The sequence below is a fragment of the Oncorhynchus nerka genome, linkage group LG27 (assembly GCF_034236695.1).
Source record: "Oncorhynchus nerka isolate Pitt River linkage group LG27, Oner_Uvic_2.0, whole genome shotgun sequence".
Lineage (NCBI taxonomy): Eukaryota > Metazoa > Chordata > Actinopteri > Salmoniformes > Salmonidae > Oncorhynchus > Oncorhynchus nerka.
Window position 1 is genome coordinate 57,587,043 of NC_088422.1, and position 21,230 is coordinate 57,608,272.

Consider the following 21,230-nt stretch of genomic DNA (forward strand, 5'->3'; position numbering starts at 1 on the left):
GACCCGCGACATACGCCTAGTTTCCTGAAACGAGTCATACTATTAATTTATTCATACTATTTCATCCTTCCACAAGATACAGTCACGACACAAATCTAGAGTTGCTACCCAAGCCGCCCAAGCCACCCGTCGTTCATTCTATCGGTTGAGTTGTCAGAGACGAAACCAAGTCGTTCATTCTTTTTGTTTTGTATCTATGGATGCGACCCAGTCATTAATTTTAAATGTTCTATTTCTGTACTGGCTGACAACATTCTTATCCTTTGCTTGCTAGCTAGCCAACTAAGGCTAACTTGCAGTCATGTCAACCAGTGCAGCCAGAATAACAACACAGTAGCTTAATTTGCATTTTTTAAAGATGTTTTCTAGTGACATTTATTTGGATACATCCATAACAATGAGACTTAAAGCAGGCATGATATACAATGAGTAATATAATTAATTTGTTAAAAAAATACAAAGATAAGACAATTTTTATTTTTTTATAGTAAAAATAATTATACAACTTCTGGATTCTTTATGTAAAATTAGCTGGCTCCTTGTCTTCTACAAATGATAGGTAAAGTTATATTATAAAATGTTATTGCAGATCCCTGAACGGAGTAACATATTTTCTCTAACTTGAGATGTTCCATAACTTCCGTTGTCCAATGGTTAAAAGTAGGAGGAAATCGAAATTTCCACTTAAATAGTATAAGAGATCTAGCTAGAAGAGAAGTAAATGTTGCCCAAAGAACTGTTTAGAGGGCCTCCTGTGGTGCCACTCCAAATGATGCAATAAAGGTAGAAGGTTCTGTAGGTCTCTCCAGTATATTAGAAGATGTCTAAAAAAATTGATATCAGTTAAAATCTGTCCATTTCAGACATGTCCAAAACATGTAGTAAAGTAAAGAAAAAAAAATATTTTTTTGCCATCATCTTTGAAATGCAAGAGAAAGGCCATAATGTATTATTCCAGCCCAAGCACAATTTAAATATCGGCCACAGATGGTAGCAGTGTATGTGCAAAGTTTTAGACGGATCCAATGAACCATTGCATATCTGTTCAAAATGTTGTATCAAGACTGCCCAAATGTGCCTAATTGGTTTATTAATACATTTCCATGTTTATAATTGTGCACTCTCCTCAAACAATAGCATGGTATTCTTTCACTGTAATAGCTACTGTAATTTGGACAGTGCAGTTAGATTAACAATAATTTAAGCTTTCTGCCCATATCAGATATGTCTATGTCCTGGGATTTTTTTTGTTACTTACAACCTCATGCTAATCACACTAGCCTACGTTAGCTCAACCGTCCCACGGGGGGGGGACCGATCCCGTATTGTGTTTTTTAAGAGAGTTCATGGAATACAGATTGTGCAAGTTTAATAACTTATAGATCAAGTGTACACCCCCTTTGATATAACGGTTCACTTTAAAAAGAGAATCTTGAAGGGAGGTAGATGGGCATGATGGCAAGTGACTAGAGTATGAAGAGACAAAACTACGCAATTGCAGATATCTAAAGAAATGGGATCTCGGAATATTTATTTGTTGTATTAACTGTTCAAAGGATGCAAAATCGTTTTTGTCGTTCGGTGAGGAGATCCCTTTTCCAGACCAGATATGAAACGCACGGTCTAATAATGATGGAGATAATGTATGGTTGTTTAATAATGGGGCAGAAGTTGAAAATTCACTGAGACCAAAAGATCACGTGAGCTGTTTCCATATTTGTAGAAAATGTTTCACAATAGGGTTTTTCGTTTATTAGGAAAATGCAACAGGTCTTTCTTGTTCCAGATAAAAGCAGATATCAGTTTATCTATGGAGATTAATCAATTTTGTCAGAAAGATATGAAATACATTGACATAACTATAAAAACTTAATATATTAATTTGAACAATGTTAATTATTCCGCCCAAAGAAAGAGAAAGTAAATCCCAGTGTTCAAGATCCTGTTTCAGGCTCCCAGAGTATCAAGGGAGGGAAATTGGCTTTGTAGAGATCTTGTTGTTTGTGACCCAAATTCCCAAATATTGTCAAATACTCTTAAAAACACATGACTAAAATAAGTTTGCATGGCAGAAGGATTAATAGACATCAATTAACTTTTTTTGTAGATTCACTTCATAATGAGGCGTGATTTCACCTGGCATAAAAATTGTGCTCTCTTGTCAGGACACTGCTGTTCCGAGGAGCTAGCCAAAAACACAGCTAACCCAATCCCTTCAAACTGAAGCTGGAAAGACTGAACTAGCTGCGCTTCCATTAGTTTTACCTGCTTTCTATTGACATTTCTTTGTATAGATCCCAAAAAATTATGCCAGCTGATTCATGATTACGACTGGCTGAGAAGCGCTGTATGCCTGTCTGTCTCGTACTGACTCCCGACATGTTCTGGAGATCGAATTTGAATATTGAAACAATGTTGCAAATGTTGGAGAGACAGACAGCAAGGTCTATACAAATCTCCGCTGTTGAAAACTAAATGTTAGTCTAAAAGAAATGTGAGATGATGTTTAGATGCTTTTTATAGTGGAGATCAAGTTCATAAATTGCCTGGCTGGGCTGATGAGACAGTGGCTGGCGCAGCCAGATGGAACAGAGTATATAGGCATGTTAACATCATAGATTTAGCCAGTGGTAACTTGTGGAATAGACACCGTCTGGAATTCGGCTTTGACCAATCAGCATTCAAGATTAGGACCACCCATTGTATAACATTTAACAAACCACTCTCTAACACCTCAAGGAGGTTTAAATATTCACCATACCTTTATTCACTATACTATGATACCCATGGACATCCAGCCAGAATACAACATAGTGTACAGTGCCGCATGGTCTCGTCACCTCTGACTGCATGGTGTCATGAAACCATGTTAGCATATTAGAGGGAATATTTACAATCCTAAACATTGGTTTTGACCTCCCTCTGTCCATCCCTCTCCAGTTACAAGGAGCTCTGGAGGAGCTGGATGAAGACGACCAATGTTATGACTTCCGGCGGGAGCGAATCACAGTGCACCGCGTGCACCTCTACTTTCTGCAGTACGAGTACACGCCCGCCGGGGATGACACAGACGTCACGCTTGTCGCACAGCTCTCCATGGATAGGTAAAAACTCACCTTATAGCTCTGACCCTACTGGCCTTTGGTTTACTAGTTGTTGGGGATGTAAGCATGAATTCATTATTACGATATGGCTAATGAGGAGTGCAGCTCTCTACAAATATGATTGTATTTGAATTTTTCTCTATTTCTTCCTCTTCCCCCTCCTCCCCCTTTTCTTCTCTACTTCCACCACTGCTTTTATTATCATGATGTAATATACATCTCTGTATCTCTAACACTCTATTTTATGACATCTCTATTTATCTCAGGTTACAGATGCTGGAGGCCATATGTAAGCACTGGGAAGGACCTGTCAGCCTGGCCCTGTACATGTCAGACGCTGAGGCCCAACAGTTTCTGCGTTACGCCCAGGCCTCCGAGGTGCTGAAGAACCGTAAGAACGTGGGCTACCATATCGTTTACAAGGAGGGGCAGTTCTACCCCGTCAACCTGGTGAGAAATGTGGCCCTGAGGAACGTCAACACACCCTATGTGTTCCTGGCAGACGTTGACTTCCTGCCCATGTACGGCCTCTATGATTACCTCAGGTGAGTTGTAGTTTTTCCTGAAGATGTTCCATCATAAACATAGACAGAACACTGGCTGAGATTTGTTTTATATATAGACATTTAGCAGCCATTTTAATCCAAAGCCATTTACAGACAACATACAGTTGAAGTTGCGAGTTTACATAAAACCGGTTGGAGTCATTAAAACTCGTTTTTCAACCACTCCACAAATTTCTTGTTAGCAAACTATAGTTTTGGCAAGTCGGTTAGGACATCTACTTTGTGCGTGATAAGTAACTTTCCCAACAATTGTTTACAGGCAGATTATTTCACTTATAAATCACTGTATCACAATTCAGAAGTTTACATACACTAAGTTGACTGTGCCTTTAAACAGCTTGGAAAATTCCAGAAAATGATGTCATGACTTTAGAAGCTTCTGATAGTCCAATTGACATAATTTGAGTCCATTGGAGGTGTACCTGTGGATGTATTTCAAGACCTACCTTCAAACTCAGGGTCTCTTTGCTTGATGTAACAGTATAGCTTCCGTCCCTCTCCTCGCCCCTACCCGGGCTCAAACCAGGGACCCTCTGCACACAGATGAAGCATCACCCATGAAGCATCGTTACCCATCGCTCAACAAAAGCTGCGGCCCTTGCAGAGCAAGGGGAACCACTACTTCAAGGTCTCAGAGCGAGTGACATCACCGATTGAAACGCTATTAGCATGCACCACCGCTAACTAGCTAGCCATTTCACATCAGTTACATTGACATCATGGGAAAATCAAAAGAAATCAGCCAAGACTTCAGAAATAAAATTGTAGACCTCCACAAGTCTGGTTCATCATTGGGAGCAATTTCCAAATGCCTGAAGGTACCACGTTCATCTGTACAAACAATAATACGCAAGTATAAACACCATGGGACCACGCACCCGTCATACCACTCAGGAAGGAGATGCGTTCTGTCTCCTAGAGAAAAGCGAAAAGTGCAAGTCAATCACAGAACAGCAAAATACCTTGTAAAGATGCTGGAGGAAACAGGTATAAAAGTATCTATCCCCACAGTAAAATGAGTCCTATATCGATATAACCTGAAAGGCCACTCAGCAAGGAAGAAGCCACTGCTCCAAAACTGCCATTAAAATGCCAGACTACGTTTTGTAACTGCGCATGGGGACAAAGATCGTACTTGTTGGAGAAATGTCCTATTGTCTGATGAAACTATTTGGCCATAGTGACCATCGTTATGTTTGGAGGAAAAAGGGGGAGGCTTGCAAGTCGAAGAACACCATCCCAACAGTGAATCACGGGAGTGGCAGCATCATCTTGTGGGGGTGTTTTGCTGCAGGAGGTACTGGTGCACTTCACAAAATAGATGGAATCATGAGGGAGAAAATGATGTGGATATATTGAAGCTACATCTCAAGACATCAGCCAGGAAGTTAAAGCTTGGTCGCAAATGGGTCTTCCAAATGGAAAATGACCCCAAGCATACTTCCAAAGTTGTGGCAAAATGGCTAAGGACAACAAAGTCAAGGTATTGGAGTGGCCATCACAAAGCCCTGATCTCAATCCAAAAGAAATGTGTGGGCAGATCTGAAAAAGCGTGTGCGAGCAAGGAGGCCTACAAACCTGACTCAGTTACACCAGCTGTCAGGAGGAATGGGCCAAAATTCACCCCATTTATTGTGGGAAGCTTGTGGAAGGCAATTTAAAGGCAATGCTACCAAATACTAATTGAGTGTATGAATATGTCTGCCCACTGGGAATGTGATGAAAGAAATAAAAGCTGAAATAAATCATTCTCTCTATTATTATTCTGACATTTCACATTCTTAAAATAAAGTGGTGATCCAACTGACCTAAGACAGGGAATTTTTACTAGGATTAAAATGTCAGGAATTGTGAAAAACTGAGTTTAAATGTATTTGGCTAAGATGTATGTAAACTTCCCACTTCAATAATATGTATGATGTTCATATATGGCCCATTTGGGAGTCGAACCCACAGCTAAGGTGTTGCCAGCAATGCATTCCAACCAACTAGTGGCAGCTGTGGCTCTAGCTAATGTACAGTTTTGGTTGTAAATGAATGGTTTCTTTATCGTATCCCCCGCAGAAAGTCAGTGGTCCAGTTAGACATGGCCCACACTAAGAAAGCTCTGGTTGTGCCGGCCTTTGAGACACTGCGCTACCGCCTCTCCTTTCCCAAATCCAAAGCTGAGCTGCTCTCCATGCTGGACATGGGGACCCTCTACACCTTCAGGTACACCGGCACTAACAGCTCACCCCATTGGTCAATCTGTCTTGTTGATCAGGAGGTTTGATTGGCCCTTCTGAAATAGATTACATAACATGGAGCATCCATCCTGATTTTGATACTATATTTAGTACATTGATACGTTGAAGTCATTTGATAATATTTGCAGTACCAGTCAAAAGTTTGGACATACCTACTCATTCAAGGGTTTTTCTTTATTGTTATTATTGTTTCTACATTGTAGAATAATAATGAAGACATCAAATCTATGAAATAACATATATGGAATCATGTTTTAACCAAAAAAGTGTTTAACAAATGAAAATATAATTTATATTTGAGATTCTTCAATATGGCCACCCTTTGCCTTGGTGTCAGATTTGAACACTCTCTTCTCTCAACCATCTTCACCTGGAATGCTTTTCCAACAGTGTTGAAGGAGTTACCACATATTCTGAGCACTAGTTGGCTGCTTTTCCTTCATTTATGGTAGAGTGGCCAGACAGAAGCCACTCCTCAGTAAAAGGCACATGTCAGCCCGCTTGGAGCTTTTCAAAAGGCACCTAAAGGACTCTCAGACTAACCAAGATTGAACTATTTGGCCTGAATACCAAAAATTCTCAAAATCTGTTTTTGCTTTGTCGTTATGGGGTATTGTGTGTAGATTGATGAGACATTTTTTTGATCTATTTTACAATTAGGCTGTAACGTAACAAAATGTTATGTTAAAAAGTCAAGGGTTCTGAATACTTTCCGAATGCACTGTATGCAATCTAGTTCAAAACTATTATTAACACACCTGTACACGTCTCTTTCTCCTTGCCGTCCCAGGTATCACGTCTGGACCAAGGGCCATGCTCCTACCAACTATGCCAAGTGGAGGACAGCCACCACGCCCTATAAGGTGGAGTGGGAGGCGGACTTTGAGCCCTATGTAGTGGTGAAGCGGGACTGTCCTGAGTACGACCAGCGCTTTGTTGGATTTGGCTGGAACAAGGTCTCCCATATCATGGAGCTAGATGCGCAGGTACAGTATGGAGGATAGTGGTGGGGTGTTAGAATATAATATATTTATTTTTCCTACAGGTCACATTATCACACCACAGTACATTTGCACACACTAGGTAGACCAAACAACCATAGCAGACAAGACGGGCAGACAAAGAGATGTAGTTAAAGTCTGGATACACTTATCTGTTTGACTTGTTGAGAAGAAAAATGGTTATTAAAGTTATTGTTCACATTTTATCCTCAAAGACTCTACTTCCAAATAATCTGCACATAATAACTCATTTTAATTTAAGTTTAATTTAAAACCTCAACTCATCTTTGGAATTCAGTTAAGGTTATGCTAATGATTAGAATAGATGTGATTCGCGGTAGACCTCTGATATTAGGTTTAATGCTTTCGCTAAGTCAGGAATAATAGCTATTGTAACGGCCCATAAATCAAAGTCAAGCTGTGACCTTTCAGTGTTCAGCACCTAAGAGCAACGTTTGTGACTTTGTTTCTCGAGTCTTAAATTATTTCAGTCACAGCTGGGACGGCAGAAGAGTATTAGCTACGTAGCTAAAATGCTAAAATGTTGTACACGGACCATGTCCAATAAGCAAATAAAATAATACCTTTTTCCGCCCCTTTCCCACCCCCCAGGAGTATGACCTGATGGTTCTGCCCAACGCGTTCATGATCCACATGCCACACGCACCCAGCTTTGACATCTCCAAGTTCCGCTCCAGCCCAGGCTACCGATACTGCCTGCAGACCCTAAAAGAAGAGTTCCACCAAGACCTGTCCCGGAAGTACGGCGCAGCCGCCCTCAAGTACCTTACTGCTCAGAGGAACATCTAAACCAGGACTCCCAAGGGCCACTGGGCTTCATACCTAGGGCCCGAATGGCCCCCATGCTGCTGCCTCGCAAGTCTAAAGGGGTTTGGGAATACTGGCAACTATCAGCCAATATCACTACTAAGCTTGAATAGCTTTAAAGTCTTGTAGAACATTCAGGAGATGTGTTAGCTAAACTTTCTGGGGTGGTTTGGGCTGGGATGACCCACCCAACTATGCTATAATGGGTTATGACCCAAACTGGAGTAAAAACAACCAAACAGATCAGACATGACAGTGGTCACACGATATTGGGCTCACTGGGAAGACGTTTCTCTGAAAGGGATGAGTGGTTGACTGATTTAAGTCTGGGAGTAAGTGACGATTATCATGATTTGTTCTGACAATCAGGGCCTTTTCTGAGGAAAATACATTTCAAACCAATCCGTCCACATGGGATATCTGTACCTGGAACTCAAGGACAGGAATTTGGGGAAACACAGACCTGAAAGAAAAGAAAGTTGCATCTTCCCTGGTCTCTTCAAGGGAACGAGTCGGAATCACGTTCGGAGTGACCAATCGAACTGGAGAAACATTTAAGCCTTATAATTTTCCATTATATTTAATAAGATATTTAATGATATCAGTATTTTTCTCAATGTAAATGATTATCAATTAATAACAAACAAATATGGCATACATACACTATCAGTCAAAATGTATAGAACATTTACTCATTCAAGGGTTTTTCTTTATATTTACAATTTTCTACATTGTAGAATAATACTGAAGACTGCACTTGATTGGCTCAAACACATTAAGAAGGAAATAAATTCTACAAATGAACATAAGGCACACCTGTTAATTAAAATGCATTCCAGGTGACTACCTCATGAAGCTGGTTGAGAGAATGCCAAAAGTTTACAAAGCTGTCATATTTGAAAAATCTCAAATCTCAAATATATTATGATTTGTTTAACACTTTGTTGGTTACTACATGATTCCATAAGTGTTATTTCATAGTTGATATCTTCACTATTATTCTACAATGTAGAAAATAGTAAAAAAAATAAAGAAAAACCCTTGAATGAGTAGGTGTGTACAAACTTTTGACTGGTACTATATATGTGTTAATTTTAATATATATTTTTTCTTCGTGCATATATTTATCCCCTTTAAGCCAAATATGAGCCCAAATTCAGCCAAAAAATACAAGTCACAACTGATTGGGACCACCGCAACCAGACCCCAATATTTTTTAAATAGCAACAAAAAAAGCACCTCGCTAGAAATTAAATGGCTGCAAATAAACCGCCTGTTGAATTGTTAAAAATCACTTCTGAAATTCCATGAGCGATTGGAGTATTACCAGTGCCATGTCTAGATGAGTGATACACTGTTATGTGCCATCTACTGTAACAAACCTTGTCATTTACCGAACATTTCCCCTTTCCTTTAAAACGTCATTCCTTTTTCTATTTACCCATTCCTTGTTTTTTTCGTACACCATGCTGAAACCCACTCCCGTTCTCACAAACCATCCCTTCTTTCTCTAATCCCAACCCCTTCCTAAATCTCTATATGCTACTACTACTGTTTTGAACACCACACATAATCCATGGGACAACCGGGCAGTAACAAATCAACCTTTCAACCCCAATGAACCTACCACTCCAAATACCAAATAATAGGTATACGCCTACAGTCACAAGAAACGGCACAAGTGTTCAAGCCTATTTGCTACTGTGATGACTTTGTAATGACTGAACGGGCACATATAATGTCACTATGGGCTGGGCACATACCCTACATGACTACTATGGGTTAGGTACATACAGAGCTGCCATTGAATTGGCTACCAAGAGATGGATCCAGACACCACCTCCCCTGCCACCTTCCATGCCTCGCACAACCCCTGTCGACTGTTCTGATTGCAGTAAATGCTAGTGCCTTTGCTGTATTGTGTAACTGGATATTGATTGTACTGCTGTACGTTACCAATGGGGCCTGAGGATAGTCAGGCACTCTATTTATTATTGTCGACTCAAATCAATCATATTTTTCTATGTAGGGGACAAAGTGCTTTAAATAAATCTGCCCTTTTTCTACCAGTTTGTCTGAGGTTTGTCTCCATTGGAACATATGTGGAACAGATTGAAGGATATGGTATCACTTCTATGAGTGTGGAATTATATACACATGATTTATTTTCAGAGTTAATTGGTGTTAAAATATCAAGGATTCTCCCCTCATCAATGTTTTTAATGAAGACGTAATGTCTGCAATGGAATTAACTTTATGAAAGCAAATAAAAAAACACACACACACACACACACACACACACACACCACACACACACACACACACACACCACAGAGGGAAATCAATCAAATTGTAATTCTTTGTTAGCTGTTTGTTATCTTCAGTGACATTTGTTACCAGCCTGAAAATGGAATTGTCTCTCACAGATGTATTGCTTTGTCTTAATGAAATAATCGGCCGCCAGGCAGGCAGATTTTTTCTTTCACAAAAAAATATAATAAAAATTGTTAAGTCAAGCATTTCTTCATATCCACTTTGCCATCTCCAATATCTTCAGAAACAACAGAGGCATGATGATAATAATCTATGAAAATAGTGATGTGTCACTCTACTGCATAAGCAATAAAAAGTAAGATGTTTTCATATTACAAAAGGTGGAACGGGTCACCGAGATGATCTATTCATTGGCATTCACTCACAGAAGGCACAACTGGTCTACAAATCACCATCATCTAAGTATGACATAAATTGTTGCATACGGATCATTCAAAGATTAGTGGGAAAAAAGTCAACTAAAAATGATGTATTTATACTAAACATTTAATAAACGTATCAAAAAGACTGGACATAATGCAAGAAAGTATCTGTATGCTCCTTACAAGAAAGATCAAATCTAGACGGTTGGCAACAAAATTCAGCCTAGTGTAATTTTTTTAAAATTATAATAATTTTTAAGTCCTATCAAACCTTTAGACTGACACATTAGGTATTCAAAGATGAGCAGAATTAAACAATGAATTATCTTCATTGATATCTCTTGACCTTTGAATGACCCTGGCAATGACAACCTGGTAGTCCTTTTTTATTTCACCTTTATTTAACCAGGTAGGCTAGTTGAGAACAAGTTCTCTGTAACGGCAATCTTCCTCCTCTTCTGAGGATGAGTAGCGAGAAGGATTGGAGGACCAATGCGCAGCGTGGTAAGCGTCCATAACGTTTATTTTAAGACATAAACTGAACACTATGAAATACAAAACAATAAATGTGAACATGAACGAAAACTAAACAGTACCGTGTGGCAACAAACACTCACACGGAAACAAACACCCACAACTCAAAAGTGAAACCCAGGCTACCTATGTATGATTCTCAATCAGAGACAACTAACGACACCTGTCTCTGATTGAGAACCATACTAAACTCAAAACCCCAACATAGATAAACACACATAGACTGCCCACCCCAACTCACGCCCTGTCCATACTAAATAAAGACAGAACAAAGGAAATAAAGGTCAGAATGTGACATTCATTTGCAACTGTGACCTGGCCAAGATAAAGCATAGCAATTTGACACATACAACAACACAGAGTTACACAAGGAATAAACAAAACATAGTCAATAACACAGTGGAACAAAAGATAACAAAAAGTATATATACAGTGAGTGCAAATGAAAACATCAGAGGTGTATTTGGAGGGCGAGTTAGTTAGGATGACATCTATGAGGGTGCCCGTGTTTACGAATTTGGAGTTGTACCTGGTATGTTCATTGATAATTTGTGTGAGATTGAGGGCATCAAGCTTGGATTGTAGGATGGCCGGGGTGTTAAGCATGTCCCAGTTTAGGTCACCTAGTAGCATGAGCTCAGAAGAAAGATGGGGGGCAATCAATTCACATATGGTATTGAGGGCACAGCTGGGGGCAGAGGGAGGTCTGTAGCAAGCAGCAACAATGAGAGACTGTGGGAGTGAGAATTTTTAGAAGTAGAAACTCGAATTGTTTGGGCACCGACTTGGATAGTAATATAGAACATCTTTGCAGTACATTGCAACACCGCCCCCTTTGGCAGTTCTATCTTGGTGTGGAAAATGTTATAGTTAGCAATGGAGATTTCAGGGTTTTTGGTGGTTTTCCTAAGCCAGGATTCAGACATGGCTAAGACATCCGGGTTGGCAGAGTGTGCTAAAGCAGTGAGTAGAACAAACTTAGGGAGTAGGCATCTAATGTTAACATGCAAGAAACAAAGGCTTTTAAGGTTACATAAGTCAACAAATGAGAGCATCTGGGGATAAGGGTAAGGGTACGGCTAAATGCTATACGAACTGGCCGTCTAGCACGTTCGGAACAGAGAGTTAAAGGAGTAGGTTTCTGGGCACGATAGCATAGATTCAAGGCATAGTGTACAGACAAAGGTAAGGTAGGATATGAGTACTTTGGAGGTAAACCTAGGCATTGAGTAATGATGAGAGAGACATAGTCTCTAGAGATGTTTAAACCAGGTGATGTCATCGCATATGTAGGAGGTGGAACAACATGGTTGGTTAAGGCATATTGAGCAGGGCTAGAAGCTCTACAGTGAAATAAGACAGTAATCACTAACCAGGACAGTAATGGATGAGGCATATTGATATTACAGAGAGGCATGCGTAGCCAAGTGAACATATGCGTCCAGTGAGTGGTTGGGCTGACTGGGGACACGGCGATTCAGACAGTTAGCAGGCCGATGCTAACACGCTGACAGTTAGTAGGCCGGGGCTAAACAAGCTAGTGATAACCATCTAAAGACTAGTTTGACCTCTCAACATATACAGGGTGAAGTTGTTCTGAAGTTTTTCTGAGACGGTTGGAGGGAAGTGATTTAGTCCATTGCGAATAGATGTGATGCTTCTTTCAAAATGAATTAAACGCTTTATGTAAACCCTCATGACACTTTGTAGGACAAATTTACACCACCCTCACTTTCTCCTTCCCTTCATCCATCTGTGCCTCCTTTCTTTCCTCCCCCTCTTTTATCTGCTGGCTAATAATGGAGTAATTGCTGGATGTGGTCCTTTATGACATTATGACTCATCTTGTCAACTGCACACATTAGACGGGTCTGACACAAGCACTCTTAACATAACAGGAAGTCACATTAGACCAACCACATAGAGGCTTACTGGAAGCTTCTCAATAGGAGAGGCAGCAACATGAAGCTACAAAAATCCAGCAGAGGAATGCACTCTTGCTTTACTTTGAATTTCAGATAGTTGTTTATGAAAATGCGGACACTGCATTTTGAATGGCTGGCAAAATTGGTTTGTTTCTAGTTATGAAATGCTCGACGTGGAAGAACAGAGGTGAGCTGTAGAGTTATTTTTACCCATGTTTGTTTAGGCTCTTGTGTTTGTTCCATTTGCTTTGCAGAAGCTTAAACCGCGCAGTGTGCTAGGCTAGATATATTTAGAAGGACTTGAACCTTTGTGCTCCAAACAGACACAATCTGAGTTAAACAACAGTTTCTAAGATCGCCTATCAATGTACAAAGAGAAGAACATTATTCAAAGTTTTGCAAATGAGTTGGGTGATGTGATCAATGATGTTCTGTTTTATATATTGTTTCCCAATGTTTCCAAAAAATAAATGGCTCAACAATTGCGTTAACTGTACACTTGGAAAATCCACAGGGTAGGCAACAAAATTCAGCAGAGGGCAATTTTAATTATAATAATTTTTACACTGCAAATTGATCTCAAATAAGCCAAAAATAGATAAAAAATAAATAATAATTTCATACCTGGTTTACATTGAGACATGATCATATATATGATATATATATTTTTTTATTTTTTTTTTATTTATGGAAATAATTGGGAACAGATTTTATAAATTCATTTTTTTCTGTATTCCTGTTGATTTTAGTCTTTTTTTTAAACTAAAAACTCCATATATATATATATATATACAGTTGAAGTCGGAAGTTTACATTCACCTCAGCCAAGTACATTTAAACTCAGTTTTTCAAAATTCCTGACATTTAACGCTAATAAAAATTCCCTGTTTTAGGTCAGTTAGGATCATCGCTTTATTTTAAGAAGGTGAAATGTCAGATTAATTAGTAGAGAGAATGATTAGTATTTGGTAGCATTGCCGTTAAATTGTTCCCACAATAAGACATCCTGTGTCTCCATGACCTGCAGACATTCCCCCAGGTCTCTCTCTCTCTCTCTCTCTCTCTCTCTCTCTCTCTCTCTCTCTCTCTCTCTCTCTCTCTCTCTCTCTCTCTCTCTCTCTCTCTCTCTCTCTCTCTCTCTCTCTCTCTCTCTCTCTCATATCTCGGTTTCCTGGTCTGCTCTTGGGTTCCCCTGTTTTGGACCATTCCTCCTCTGTGTATGCCGAGGAACTTAAAACTTTCCACCCTCTCCACTACTGTCCCGTCGATGTGGATAGGGGGCTGCTCCCTTTGCTGTTTCCTGAAGTCCACAATCATCTCCTTTGTTTTGCTGACATTGAGTGTGAGGTTATTTTCCTGACACCACACTCCGAGGGCCCTCACCTCCTCCCTGTAGGCCCTGTCGTCGTGGTTGGTAATCCAGCCTACCACTGTACTGTCGTCTGCAAACTTGATGATTGAGTTGGAGGCGTGCATGGCCACGCAGTCGTGGGTGAACAGGGAGTACAGGAGAGGGCTGAGAACACACCCTTATGGGGCCCCAGTGTTGAGGATCAGCGTGGTGGAGATGTTGTTACCTACTCTCACCACCTGGGGGCGGCCCGTCAGGAAGTCCAGGACACAGTTGCACAGGGCGGGGTCGAGACCCAGGGTCTCGAGCTTGATGACGAGCTTGGAGGGTACTATGGTGTTGAATGCCGAGGTGTAGTCGATGAGCAGCATTCTCACATAGGTATTCCTCTTGTCCAGATGGGTTAGGGCAGTGTGCAGTGTGGTTGAGATTGCATCGTCTGTGGACCTATTTGGGCGGTAAGCAAATTGGAGTGGGTCTAGGGTGTCAGGTAGGGTGGAGGTGATATGGTCCTTGACTAGTCTCTCAAAGCACTTCATGATGACGGAAGTGAGTGCTACGGGGCGGTAGTCGTTTACCTCAGTTACCTTAGCTTTCTTGGGAACAGGAACAATGGTGGCCCTCTTGAAGCATGTGGGAACAGCAGACTGGTATAGGGATTGATCGAATATGTCCGTAAACACACAGGCCAGCTGGTCTGCGCATGCTCTGAGGGCGCGGCTGGGGATGCCGTCTGGGCCTGCAGCCCTGCGAGGGTTAACACGTTTAAATGTTTTACTCACCTCGGCTGCAGTGAAGGAGAGTCCGAATGTTTTCGTTGCAGGCCGTGTCAGTGGCACTGTATTGTCCTCAAAGCGGGCAAAAAAGTTATTTAGTATGCCTGGGAGCAAGACATCCTGGTCCGTGACTGGGCTGGTTTTCTCCTTGTAGTCCGTGATTGACTGTAGACCCTGCCACATACCTCTTGTGTCTGAGCCGTTGAAATGAGATTCTACTTTGTCTCTATACTGACGCTTAGCTTGTTTGATAGCCTTGCGGAGGGAATAGCTGCACTGTTTGTATTCGGTCATGTTACCAGTCACCTTGCCCTAATTAAAAGCAGTGCTTTGCGCTTTCAGTTTCACGTGAATGCTGCCATCAATCCACGGTTTCTGGTTAGGGAATGTTTTAATCGTTGCTATGGGAACGACAGCTTCAACACACGTTCTAATGAACTCGCACACCGAATCAGCGTATTCGTCAATGTTGTTATCTGACGCAATACGAAACATATCCCAGTCCACGTGATGGAAGCAGTCTTGGAGTGTGGAATCAGCTTGGTCGGACCAGCGTTGGACAGACCTCAGCGTGGGAGCTTCTTGTTTTAGTTTCTGTCTGTAGGCAGGGATCAACAAAATGGAGTCGTGGTCAGCTTTTCCGAAAGGAGGGCGGGGCAGGGCCTTATATGCGTCGCGGAAGTTAGAGTAACAATGATCCAAGGTTTTTCCACCCCTGTTTGCGCAATCGATATGTTGACAAAATTTAGGGAGTCTTGTTTTCAGATTAGCCTTGTTAAAATCCCCAGCCTACCTGATTAAATAACGGTGAATTACAATTTTTTTTAAACTCATCCCAAATCATTTGAATTGGGTTGAGGTCAGTTGACTGTGGAGGCCAGGTCATCTGACGCAGCACTCCATCATTCTCCTTCTTGGTCAAATAGACCTTACACAGCCTGTAGGTGTGTTTTAGGTAATTGTCCTTTTGAAAAACAAATGACAGGCCCACTAAGCGAAAACCAGATGGGAATCGTTGCAGAATGCTGTGGTAGACATGATGGTTAAGTGTGCCTTGAATTCAATATAAATCACTGACAGTGTCAGCGGCAAAGCACCCCCACACCCTCACACCTCCTCCTCCATGCTTCACAGTGGGAATACATGCAGAAATAATCTATTCACCTACTCTGCGTCTCACAAAGACAAGGTGGTTGGAACCAAAAATCTCACATTTTGACTCATCAGACCAAAGAACAGATTTCCCCTGGTCTAAAGTTCATTGCTCGTGTTTCTTGTCCCAAGCAATTCTCTTCTTATTATTGGTGTCCTTTAGTAGTGGTTTCTTTTCAGCAGTTTGACCATGAAGGCCTGATTTGCGGAGTCTCCTCTGAACAGTTGATGTTGAGATATGTCTGTAACTTGAACTCTGTGAAGCATTTATTTGAGCTGCAATCTGAGGTGCAGTTAATTGCCGATTTGTGAGGCAGGTAACTCTAATGAACTTATCCTCTGCAGCAGAGGTAGCTCTGGGCCTTCCGTTCCTGTGGCGGTCCTCATGAGAGCCAGTTTAATCATAGCGCTTGATGGTTTTTGCGACTGCACATGAAGAAACATTCAGTCCTTGAAATTTTCCAGATTGACTGACCTTCATGTCTTAACCTCTCTAGGGTATGTGGGATGCTAGCGTCCCATCTGACCAACATCCAGTGAGGTTGCAGAGTGCCAGATTCAATTACAGAAATGCTCATTATAAAAAATCTGAAAACACATTTTTTACATAGGTTTAAAGATTAACTTCTTGTTAAAACTTTGAACTTCTTTTGCATCTCAAAGCTGAAAAAAAAGATAGAAGACAATACAAACAAAAAAACATGTCTATCAGATTTAATGTGTTATTCTCTTACATTAATTTCACATTTTCCTTTTAAATGGTATCAAGAATATGCATATTCTTGATGAAGGTCCTGAGCTACAGTCAGTTCGATTTGATCCTTAAAACCTGTTAGGGATAGGGGGCAGCATTTTCACTTTTGGATAAATAGTGTGCCCAATTTCAACTTCCTGCTACTCATGCCAACAATATAAGATATACATATCATTCATAGATGTGGATATAAAACACTCTGAAGTTTCTAAAACCGTTTGAATCATATCTGTGAGTATAACAAAACTCATGTAGCAGGCAAAATCCCGAGGACTAACTGTTCAGATCGCTTCCCTATTTTGTCTTTGCCATTGGAAATTTAATAGAAATATACTTTCAGTTCCTACATCTTCCACACGATGTCGCCAGTGTTTGAAATATGGCTGAGGTTATTTCTTTGTCTTAGCAAGAAGTAGGTCAATTCGATACAGGGGACCCTTTTGTGAGGTGCACAAGATGTGTAAAGCAGAGCCTTTTCTTTTCGTTGATGTGTTGAATACAGATTGCCCCGTCTACAATTTGATCGATTATTAACGTTTACAAATACCCAACGTTGTATTACAAAAGTAGTTTGAAATATTTTGGCCAAGTTTATAGGCAACTTTTGAAATATTTTGTAATGAATTTGCGTTTTTCTAAGCTGTTTTATAAATTTTCGACATATATGGACCGAATTAATCGTACAAAAGGACCAATTGTGATGTTTATGGGACATATTGGAGTGCCAACAAAAGAAGCTCGTCAAAGGTAATGCATGATTTATATTTTATTTCAGCGTTTTGTGTAGCGCCTGCTATGCTAGCTCTTTTGTTTACTACTGATTCAGATGGGTGCAGGCTATCAGATAGTACCTTCTTATGCTTTCGCCGAAAAGCATTTTTAAAATCGACATGTTGGCTGGATTCACAACGCGTGTAGCTTTAATTGAGTATCTTACATGTGTAATTTAATAAAAGTTTGAATTTTATAGCGTTTTATTTGAATCTGGCGCTCTGCATTTCCCCAGGCAATTGGCCAGTTGAGACGCTAGCGTCTCCCTATCCTTAAGAAGTTTTAAACCAACCACTCTAGGCCGTCATTGAAAATAAGAATTTGTTCTTAACTGACTTTCCTAGTTAAATAAAGGTAAAATAAAAAAATAAAAAATGATGGCAATCAGAAGACATTCATTTACTCAATAAATGTTCCTTTTATTCGATGAAGTCTCTTTATATCCAAAAACCTCCGTTTTGTTAGCGCATTTTCTTCAGTAATCCACAGGCTCAAACTTAGTGAAAACAATCCGACAAAAAATCTAAATTGTATCTGTAAAGTTCATAGAATCATGTCAAACGATGTTTATATTCAATCCTCAGGTTGTTTCTTAGCCTAAATGATTTATAATATTTCAACCGGACAATAACGTCGTCAATATAAAAGGTAAACAAGAAATGCACATGCGCCTGAAAAAACTCTTTGACATGTTAGGGTCCACTCGTTCAGACTGGTCTTACTCCCTCAATTTTCAGCATACAAGCCTGAAACGATTTCTAAAGACTGTTGACATCTAGTGGAAGGCATAGGAAATGCAAATGGAGTCCTAAGTCAATGGATACTGTAATGGTATTGAATAAAAAACTACAAAACCAAAAAAGAAAAAAATACTTCCTGAATGGATTTTTCTCAGATTTTCACTTGCCAAATCAGTTATGTTATACTCACAGACACTATTTTAACAGTTTTGGAAACTTTAGAGTGTTTCCTATCCAAATCTACCAGTTAAATGCATATTATATCTTCTGGGCCTGAGTAGCAGGCCGTTTAATTTAGGCATGCTTTTCATCCAAAATTCCGAATGCTGCCCCCTTCCCTAGAGAGGTTAAAGTAATGATGGATTATCAATCGTCTTTGCTTATTTGAGCTGCTATTGCCAGAATATGGACTTGGTCTTTTACCAAATAGGGCTATCTTCTGTATACCTGTATACCTTATCACAAAACAACTGATTGGCTCAAATGCATTAAGAAGGAAAGAAATTTCACAAATGAACTTTTAATAAGGCACACCTGTTAATTGTTAAGCATTCCAAGTTACCAGGTGATGAAGCTAATTGAGAGAGTGTGCAAAAAGTGTGCAAAGCAATCATCAAGGAAAACGGTGGCTACTTTGAAGAATCTCAAATATAAAATATATTTACATTTGTTTAAAACCTCTTAAAACCTCTCTGGGATAGGGGGGAAGCAAATGTCCCACTTGGCCAATTGCCAGGGAAAATGCAGAGCGCCAGATTCAAATAAAATACTATAAAATTCAAACTTTCATTAAAACACACATGTAAGATACCAAATTAAAGCTACACTCGTGGTGAATCCAGCCAACATGTGAGATTTTATAAAGGCTTTTCGGCGAAAGCATAAGAAGCTATTATCTGATGACAGCATAACAGTAAACAAAGAGAGAAATAATATTTCAACCCTGCAGGCGCTACACAAAACGCTGAAATAAAATATAAAACATGCATTACCTTTGACGAGCTTCTTTTGTTGGCACTCCAATATGTCCCATAAACATCACAATTGGTCCTTTTGTTAGATTAATTCCATCCATATATATCCAAAACATTTCAAAAGTTGCCTATAAACTTTGCCAAAATATTTCAAACTACTTTTGTAATACAACTTTAGTTTTTTTTAAACGTTAATAATCAATGAAATTGTAGACGGGGCTATCTGTGTTCAATACAGGAAGTAAACAAACCATGCTCCTTTTTACGTATTGCGCAACTCTCAATAGTGTAACGTTGTTCCAGCATGTGCTTCCCCTTTGTTGCACAAATGAATAACCTCAACCAAATTCCAAAGACTTGTGACATCCAGTGGAAGCAGTAGGAACTGAAAACAGGTTCCTATGAAATATCCCTTGGCAAAGACAATTTCAGGGAACAGTCAGAGGCAAAAAACAAAACAATTCTGAACAGTTAGTCCTCTGGGTTTTGCCTGCTACATAAGTTCTGTTATACTCACAGACATGATTCAAACTTTTAGAAACTTCAGAGTGTTTTCCATCCACATCTACTAATAATATGCATATCTTATATTCCTGGCATAAGTAGCAGGAAGTTGAAATTGGGCAAACTATTTATCCAAATGTGAAAATGCTGCCCCCTATACCTTAAGAGGTTCATCTTTAAACCGATGTATAACACTTGTATGTTTTATGAATTTTTATAATGAGTGAATTTGGCGCTCTGCAATTTCACTGGATGTTGGCCAGGTGGGACGCTAGCGTCCCACATAACCTAGTGAGGTTAAGACACTAGCATCTTACAGAAGGTAAGCAATTAAGGTCACAGTTATGACAACTTAGGACACTAAAGAGGCCTTTCTACTGACTCTGAAAAACACCAATAGAAAGATGCCCAGGGTCCCTGCTCATCTGCTTGAACGTGCTTGTTAGTATAATTTAATTATGACAATGTGCTTTCATCAATTGAAAGCCCTTAATGTATTTTATGATAATTTGTAAGATTTCTTGTTTGCATAAAATATACGCAGACCAGTCTTTAAATAATAGATAATATAATTTATTCTCGGAGCGCGCACCCACTCAAACACATGCATTAGTTTAAATACAGATCATGACGTCATTTCACTGTCTTAACCGAACCCCTTCCTCTCGACAGGACAAAGCAAGGTGAAAAGTTCATTCTAACTTACTAACACTCCCAGATAACTTTTGACCCCTCAACATTATCGATCACCACTGAACTGACAGGTTTAATTAACAGAAACCCTAGGAATGCACTCACTGCCTAATCTAAAAACCCCAGAGCTAAGTTTCAGGTTAGGTTAACCATAGGCTAATGACCTTATGTGTTTGTTTACACAGTCCACAACCCATTTGTTCCTGCCCAGTTGGAATGGTTTTATTACTCCTTTCTCCTGTCACACAATTTCTTCTTATGAACTCATATTGTCTATTAAACATACAGAGTATAAATTTACCTAGACACAATTCTATTTAAAATGGGGATATTGTTTATTCATTTATCCATAATAAATCCATAATAAATTCAACAGTGCTTTAGGCATGCTGCATGAAGGCAAGAGGACTGTAGATGTGGCCCGGGCAATAGATTGCAATGTCCGTACTGTGAGATGCCTAAAACAGAGCTACAGGAAGACAGGACGAACAGCTGATCGTCCTCACAGTGGCAGACCACGTGTAACAACACCTGCACAGGATTGGTACATCCGAACATCACACCTGCGGGACAGGTACAGGATGGCAACAACAACTGCCCGAGTTGCCTATGGGA

At 40.0% G+C, this 21,230-nt stretch overlaps 1 protein-coding gene across 1 annotated transcript in view; it reads left to right on the forward strand.

Annotated features, from left to right (window-relative positions):
• LOC115112039 (xylosyl- and glucuronyltransferase LARGE2s-like) overlaps positions 1-10,261 on the forward strand; it is a 36,062-nt gene extending 25,801 nt beyond the window's left edge. The window contains 5 exon segments of the mRNA XM_029638699.2: positions 2,941-3,104; positions 3,371-3,649; positions 5,735-5,881; positions 6,707-6,902; positions 7,530-10,261. Of these exon segments, the coding sequence (XP_029494559.2) occupies positions 2,941-3,104; positions 3,371-3,649; positions 5,735-5,881; positions 6,707-6,902; positions 7,530-7,727 (984 nt within the window). The 3' untranslated portion in view covers positions 7,728-10,261.
• Positions 10,262-21,230: the final 10,969 nt, after the last annotated feature.